General features: G+C 39.5%; 1 protein-coding gene across 2 annotated transcripts in view; it reads left to right on the top strand.

The window, feature by feature from the left end:
- Positions 1–4,551, top strand: part of LOC106875459 (FMRFamide receptor) — a 180,719-nt gene extending 176,168 nt beyond the window's left edge. For both annotated transcript variants that reach the window (XM_014923613.2, XM_014923622.2), the window contains exon 2: positions 2,649–4,551. In XM_014923613.2, the coding sequence (XP_014779099.1) occupies positions 2,818–4,236 (1,419 nt within the window). In that variant the 5' untranslated portion in view covers positions 2,649–2,817 and the 3' untranslated portion in view covers positions 4,237–4,551. The remainder of the gene's footprint in view (positions 1–2,648) is intronic.
- Positions 4,552–8,841: the final 4,290 nt, after the last annotated feature.

Genomic DNA, 8,841 nt, shown 5'->3' with positions numbered 1-8,841 from the left:
AAAGAGTGGTCAATTAAATCTAAACCAGTACTTGACTAGAATTTATTTACCAACTGCAGAAAAATTAAAGGACAAGTCTTGCCCGGCAAGAAATTACATAACAACGATACTTGACTTGAGAATACAAAATTTTACACCTGATGTACGACACCCACTAATAATAATAATAATCTTTCCTACTGAAAGCACAAGTCATCAAATTTGGGGGAAAGGATTAAGTCGATTACATCGACCCAAGCACCTAACTGGTACTTATTTAATCAACCCCGAAAGGATGAAAAGCAAAGTCGACCACGGGGGAATTTGAACTCAGAACGTAGCGGCTGACGAAATGCCGTTAAGAATTTCGCCCTGCGTGCTAACGATTCGGCCAGCTGGCCACCTTAATAATAATAACAATAATAATAATAATAATAATAATAATAATTATTATTATTATTATTATTATTATTATTATTATTATTATTATTATTATTATTATTATTATCGATTCAATACAAGGCACTGACTCTCATGGCTTCTGATCTTAACTGATTGGTAGTGTTATCATGCACATGTTTTATCTTGGTATAAAAGATGGGCTACAGCAAATATTCTGCTCAATACCTCAGATTTGTTTGTCAGTTGCTTGACCTTAACCAGTTGAGCATGTCCCTTAGTGGCTGACGTTATGTGCACCTCTAATCACGAGCAGTAGTGGAGGAGCATCAAAGACATGTGTTGGAGAGGAATTTTGAGGGGTTGAATAATTCACCTCGAGAAACATGGGTGTTTCCCTCAACATCCTTAAACAACTCTTATTAAAGGACCTTTTGAAAGGTATGGGCTACTCGACCTGATGAAAATTCTAACTGGAACCCAACTGCAAGGTCATACGCTGTTTATCTTGATATAAGATCACCATTTCGCATACATATGGTTGTGATGCATGTGCCTGGTGTACCCATATCAGACTGGTAGAGCTTCGTATATTTGTACCCCAGTGTCATTTTGATGACATGCACTGCTCTCTCATTCAATAATAATATTAATAACAATGGTTTCAAATTTTGACACAAGGCCAGTAATTTTGAGGGAAGGAGCAAGTCGATTTGACCAGTACTTAATTTATCGACCCCGAAAGGATGAAAGAACGTTAAGACAGACGAAATATCGCTAAGCATTTCGCTGTGGATGCTAACGATTCTGCCAACTTGCGGCTTTAATAATGATAATAAAAATGATGATTTCAAATTTTGGCACAATACCAGCAATTTCGGGGTATAGTTTTATTCGATTACATCAACCTCTGTCGTCAACTAATAGTTTTTGTTTTATCGACCCCAAAAGGATGAAACGCAAAGTCAACTTTGGCAGAATATGAACTCTGAACGTGAAGACGGATGAAATACCGCTAAGCATTTTGGCCGGTGTGCCATCGATTCTACCAGCTCGCCGCCTATAATAATAATAAAGATTTCTGATTTAGTCACAAAGCCAACAATTGTTGAGGAGATGGGATTCATCGCTCCATTGGCCCAAGGAATCGATGGTACTTTATTTTATCGACTTCGAAAGGATAAAAGTCAAAGTTGAATTTGGTGAGATTTGAACTCAGAGCGAAAAGAATCGGATCGAATGCCTGTAAGCATTTTTCCGGCGTTTTAACAATTCTGGTATTTCGGTACCTTTATTGATTTCTGATTTATGCACAAGGAAAGAGTTGTTTTTTTCAGGAGTAGGTGTAAGTCGATACCACAGATTCCAGTACTTCACAGATAATTTAGATTATCCACCAAGGAACGATGAATAACATTTGACATCAGAACTCAACGAACCGGAAGAAAGACTGCAAAGAACTTTTTCGGACACCCTAACAAGTCTCCGCCTTCAATAATAACAGTTTGTGATTTAGAAACAAAGCCATCAATATTGAGGGAAGGAAGTTAATCGATTATATCGACTCCTTTTCTCAACTAAATCTTATATTTTATTGACTTCCAAAGGATGAAAGTACAGTTGATCTCGGTGAGATTTGAACTCAGAATTTAAGGAACTGGAACAAATACCGCAGGGCATATATTTCTGATGCTGAAATGATTCTGCTAATCTCCCACTTCTGTGTCTATATATAACATTGGTAAATGCCAATATATGTAAAACTCTTTTATATTGCAACAAACACCACATATTTATGATTATTATTACATTTTCGACAGTCAGGTGGCAAGCTGGCAAAATCGTTAACACGCTGGGCAAAATGCTCAGCGGCATTTCGCCCGTACTTGCGTTTTGAGTTCAAATTCCACCGACATCAACTTTGCCTTTCATCTTTTCAGGGTCGGTAAATTAAGTACCAGTGGAGTACTGGTGTCGATGTAATTAAAAAATCCCTTCCCCACAAATTTTGGACCTTGTGCCTTTAGTAGAAAGGATTATTACCTTTAAAAGTCTATGCATTTTCTAGTCACTTGCAAAAGACTTATTTCGACTCACTGAATTTAAAATTTTATACTAGTAATATAATGTAGCAAGCGTTTGAAGAGATAACAGTAAAATAAGTTCTATTTGTATCTCTTATTTGAATGTCTTTTTAATGCAGTATTATTGTTTTGTTGGTTTTTGTGTTTGTTTGTATTTTTTTAAACTTTATTATTCTCTCTTTTCAGGATGTATGGATTTTAAAGAAAAAGGACAAAACTGAAGTTGCGACGACGGCAAAAGACACTATAAATAAGATGATATAGTCATCGCAGTACGTAAGAATTTCCTTGCTAAAAGTCAAGCAATCAGAGCTCGAAAAGCATAAATCGAAAAGTAATACCTTTTGGGCCCAAAATGGAAGTTTTTATGGAGAACACTAATCATTCAAATGTTGTTGTTGGTTCGAATTTAAAGTATGTTTTCGGATGGAATGTCAGCTTAGTGAATGGATCAAGTAATGTATTCCCTACACCTTTGCCGGCTCAGTTTGATGAAATAAAATTGGTTGAATTTTACCTGACAGGTGTTGCATCAATTGTGATTATATCACTTGGTCTCATTGGAAATATATTAACAATTGCTGTACTTACAAAACGAACGATGCAGTCATCAACAAACTGCTACCTAAAAGCTCTGGCAATGTGGGACAGTGTTGTTTTAATAATTACGTTCTTTCTGATTGGAATTCCATCTGTATCGGAACCTTACAGAGAAAATATCTTACCCTATGTTATTGTCTACGCTTATCCTGCTGGTTTAGTTGGCCAAACAGCAACGATCTGGTTAACTGTTTCGTTCACTGTTGAGCGCTATATAGCTGTATGTCATCCGCTCAGAGCTGCTAGCATGTGTACTATGGCAAGAGCTCGTATGGTCATACTGTCTGTATCTGTTTTTTCCTTTGTCTACAATGCGTCACGCTGGTTTGAATATGAAATAGAATACCGACTTAATCCTGCAGACCATACGATTCTTGTGAAAGAAAAGACCACTGATATGGGTGAAAGTAAAATATACCGTAAAGTCTATTTCTTGTGTCTCTATCTACCAATTATGTGCTTTATTCCGTTGACATCTTTAGCCGTCATTAATATATTCCTCATTCTTGCCGTGAAAAGGTCACAACGTCAGCGTCGTGATATGAACGTACGCCAATCAAGAGAAAATAACGTCACATTAATGCTTGTATCAGTTGTTATAGTTTTCATGATCTGCCAAGTTCCTGCGCTCATATACAATACAGCTTATGCTATTGATAGCAAAATGGTGTCTACTACATCAGGATGGATAATTTTATCTTTAATAAGAAACTATTTGGTTACGCTAAACAGCGCTATTAACTTTCTGTTATACTGTGCTTTCGGGCAGAAATTTCGGCGCATATTTATCCGAACGTTCTGCCGATGCTTGATTCCGGAAGAGGATTTTAGTTCACTTACTTACCAAGGAACAGTTATCAACCCACATACGACAGCGAGGAGATACAGCAAAACACAAAAGTTGCATGCAACTACAACTGACGTTATAGACATGACATCATCAACCACAGCAACGCATGCAAGTATACTCTCGCGATACTCTTCTCATTCTTCGTTCGACGCTAACTCCCTCTATCGAAAAAATACGATCAACAAATACGAAAACCTCACGAAAAATAAAACGGATGCTTGTGATGATTTGTTCTGTGAAAAAATAGGCATTGATGAGAATGAAATTTTAAATAACGAAAGATCCAAAAATGAAAATCTCGAAAGAGTTAATTCGGAGAGTTAAAAAAGTATACATATATATATATATATACACAGAAACACATATACATCAATATATGCACAGACACACATACACACACACACCACACACATACATATATATACATATGGACCCACATATATATATATAATATATATGTGATTTTTTCTCCTTCCCTTTCATCTCTCATGTAATTTATTTTTCTTGTCATGTATATTTTTGTGGAATCTTAACCAAGTAAGGTTTTTCTTCATAATATAATTAATAATGACATTAAAAGGATAATTAATTGTGAAATATATGTTAAATTAAAAATTTTCATCAAATTTTGTGTTCTCATTATTGACTTTCTAGTTTATTTTGTTCAGTAATTTTGAAAGAAAACGAAAAGACACCAAACTAAGAATGCATGTCAATACATATACACATATCATACAAGCTCACGCGAGCACAGACGTACAAACGCTATATATATACATATATATTTATTATATCAAGGACATTACAACACGTAAATGCCTCACGCTATGTGAGACTCTTAAAGTCAAAACTACCATAATAAATATACAGTGTACCAAGAGTGAGGGAATGCAACCTGGAAGTCGTCTTTTAAATACAGATTCAGCCGCAAATCATATGATTTCGTAGTTAGTATACACGATCCACTTTCCAATCGTCAGTTCAGGCATAATCGAGACACATAAAAATGAACAAAATTCAACATACCAAACGAATACCAAATGTATCCAACATAGCACATAGAAATGTTCACACATATATCTATGTAAAAGGCAAGCTTTTCAAATTACATGTCGGTACACGTGTATATTCGGAATAATTCAGTACTGAATATATATGTACACTATGAAATCATTTTCTCCTTCCAAGGAATCAGAACACCTTCCTTGATCCACCGGTCCACCTCTCCCTCGAATTCGCTTCTGGCATCTCCTTTCAGGGAATGCTGATAGCAGCCTACTGCGTTCTGCAATGTTGTAGGATCTCCCTTCAATTGCCATTCCACTGTCCACTGCCAGCCATCGAACACAGCTCGAAAATCTTTGTCTGTGATGGTGTGTGCAGCATATTTTTCTTCGCAGCCCTCACCACTCTCCTGTCACGAACTCACAGCACATAGCACCTCGCATCACTGAACACTACACCGGCTTCATTGACCGTAACACCTCCCAAGCGGACAATGGCGTCCATCTTCATCACGACATCGATCCCGTCTACTACACGATCAATTACAATGGCCCGCAACCTCAGTCTTGTTCCTCGTACCACTATCTCCACATCGTTACTTCCTCTGCATTCAACTACCGTACCGTCAACAACCTTTACACTACTCACTCCACTCCATTCTTCTACCACTTCTGGAGTCATTAGGGTTGTTGAGCAGCTCGTGTCCACGAGGGCTCGTGACACCTTTCCGTTCACCACGACTTCTACTACTGGCAACGACTGTAAACGCGCCTCTATTTCTTCGATGGGACAACTACCGGCGCAGTAGTCTCCCTTGGACCGTTCCCCTGCATGCATTCACTAGCGATGTGGCCTATCTGCCTGTATCGATAGCAAATCACTCCAGGCCTGGGTTCCCTGCAGTCCCTTGCCATGTGCGAACTCTGACACCGAAAACACTGCCCTTTGAAGGGTCGCGCACGTTCCTTGTTCGACCCTTCTCCGCCGCTCTTTGTTGTCCCCTTCTCAGTATTGCAGTCGCTGCCAAAGGTGTTGTCCTGCAACACGAGACGATGGCTCGAGAGAGAGATTACCTCTCCCATTGCCATAGAGTGAATGTTCGGCAGCTTTTGCAGCTCGACCGACACGTGCTCAAGAAATCCTGCTACAAAGGCTAATTTTACGGTTTGTTCTAACGCGCCATCTCTATATCTCACCATTCTAACCAATCTCCTGAGTTCGTTGGCAAACACATCGACTTGTTTGTCCATCCACTTTTTATCCCCAGTCGACCATATGCCATAAATGGCCCTTCTGTGAAAGCCTCCATCAGCCGGCCTTCTATTTTTTCTGCGCTCAACTTGTCCTTCTCTTTCATTTCCAGGTATAGCGCCGACGCCGATCCATCGAGGTACAACGGTATAAAACTCGCTAGATCATCTATACTTTGGAGGTTTTGCCACTAACTTAATTTTTGCAACCAAGCGGTCACATCTCCCTCGCCACAAAATGGCCTAACCGTCTCATTCGAAACACGGACCATATCCATCATTTTTTTCTCGTTTGAACCGAAATAGCTTGTGATGTAGAGGAAGAAAAAAGACAGAAGTGAAGAGAAGATTACGGTAGTCTTACCTGTCGGTCCGGAGAAAGGGTCACTTTCAACATCCACGTGCTGTCACGATCTCCAAGGTTCACTCCACGTCCACGTGCGCTATCCGATGCTCTACCTTCTCACACGTCCGCTCTGGTGTGTTGTTTGCCGCCGACTGACCCTCGTGGTTCACTGAATGCTGCATGTCCACCGCGGCACTTCCGGTGGGATCCACAAACCCCACTTCCAACAGGACATGCCTACTCCCTCACTTCCGATCCTTCTCTACAACACAGCCTGGCTCATAACACCACAGATGTTGTTACGTTTCCATAACATCAACGTCCATGTTTCAGAGATGGACAAAATTATGAAGATTTTCTTGAAGGAGAGGAATATCAGTAGAATTACATTAATTTAAAGAATGTTCCAAGAAGCATGAGGCTAAAACCATATAAAATAGTAATTTCTTACATTTTTGTTCAAGAAGCCACTTATATATGTATATTTACATATATAAAAGGGTTTATTTCTACATTTAGAACTACTCAGTATAACTGTTATTATAATTCCTGAAGTAACATATAAAAGCAGAACAAATGAGAGGCCATGTGGTTAAAGGGAAATGACAGTTCGAGAAATATAAAAACACCAATTCATATATATATTATGAAAGTAGATTTAAATTCATCAGCAATATATGAGTGAAACCTGACAGCATCTATGAAAGCAAAGCATTAGATCTAGATGTTAATATTAGAAACACGTTTAATGCCACACGGTCACTGTCCATACTTTCGCTCTTGCAAACATGGGAATGAATATTTTGGAAACTTCCGATTTCGTTCAGCTAAGCTGGCCCTTTGTGTAAGACTAACTATATAAAGAGTTCCCTTCAAAATTGAATTCATGTTGTTAAAATGCTCGCTTCATGCTCTTGCTTCATGAGTTTGGGGACCATCCCAGGTTAGTGGTCCCAGAGATGTCATCATGCGTAGAGCCGTCCAAGTCCCCCAGTGCTCCCCATCGCTGGCGGTCTCGTGCCAGTCCCTCTGCATCCTCCCAGGTGACATCGAGCCTTTAGAGATCTTCTCCAATCACGTCCAACCATCTGGTGCGGGGCCTGCCACGAGGCCCCTTCCAGCCTGCAGCTGCTGCGTCGAATGAGAGTAAAGCCCTGGTAGGATGATCTAGCAGAAGACGGAGGACATATACGGACCAGCGCGTACGACGGATAGCTATGAGGTGAAAGGCTGCAGGCTGCTGCGCGTGCGCACGCAGTTCTTAGTTGGCTTGGCCGCCGAAGTCATGTACTCTCTATAGAAAGCCCTTTGGCGTCACTGCTCCATCTCACTGCATCTACAGCAAATCCCTATGGAGCAGAAACGTAGCCCCTCTCTAAGACTCTGAAAAGATGATCGACTGCTTCGATAGCAAAGCCATGAGGACCATCGAGAACATCAGATGGTACCATCACATTTGCAACAAAGATCTGCAACAACGGATGAAGAATTTATTAGAGAAAGGTGCATGGTTTGTAAACTATAAGCTTAAAAACTGTCTTCCTGAAGCTGCGACGCTGCATCAGACAAAGGATGACGTAGCTGAAAGATATATAGCTTGTAAATGCAGTTTCTGCTGAAGCAGACACGTTCCCTGTAGTTGTAAATTTTAGCTGCAATAAGTGATAGCAGTAAATTCTGTATACCCCCATATTTTCAATGTTCTTGAAGTCGTAGAATTTGGTTTTGTTTTCGACAACTGTAACTCCGAATAAACTGTAATATCGAGGTGACGGAAGGTTGTTAACAAGGGAGCTTCATAGCTGTAGTGACAGCTGTAATGATAACTGCCTGTATATAAGTCGGCGAGTTGGCAGAATTTTTATCACGCCGGGCAAAATGCGAAGCGTCATTTGGTCCGTCTTCACTTTCTGTGTTCAAATTCTGCTGGGGTTGACTTCGCTTTTAATCCTTTCGGAGTCGATAATAAAAAGTACCAGTTGAGTACTGAAGTCGATAGACTCGGATTATCCTCTCACCCGAACATGTTGATCTTGTGCAAAAATCTGAAATCGATAATTGCCCGCATACCTATTTCTATGTAGTATTTTACAAAAGGGGATTTAGTTAACTCCATAGAAGTGTGAGTAGAAAAATAAAAGGTGGAGAGGAAGAAAGTAACAAACGGAGTAATTACTTTATTTTATAACTACGTATGTATATAAACAAACATACATTTGTTTTTGTAGAAGCGCCGAATGCGTATTGTACGGTACAGACAAGAAAGTGATATTGTCAACAAACAATCTTGGCTGTTTCTTAACATCTTTTTCCGCCTTGTAAGATTAT

This window comes from Octopus bimaculoides, chromosome 4 (genome assembly GCF_001194135.2).
Source record: "Octopus bimaculoides isolate UCB-OBI-ISO-001 chromosome 4, ASM119413v2, whole genome shotgun sequence".
Taxonomy (NCBI): Eukaryota; Metazoa; Mollusca; class Cephalopoda; order Octopoda; family Octopodidae; genus Octopus; species Octopus bimaculoides.
The sequence above is the reverse complement of the archived record's forward strand: the minus strand, read 5'-3'. Positions and strand labels throughout refer to the sequence as shown.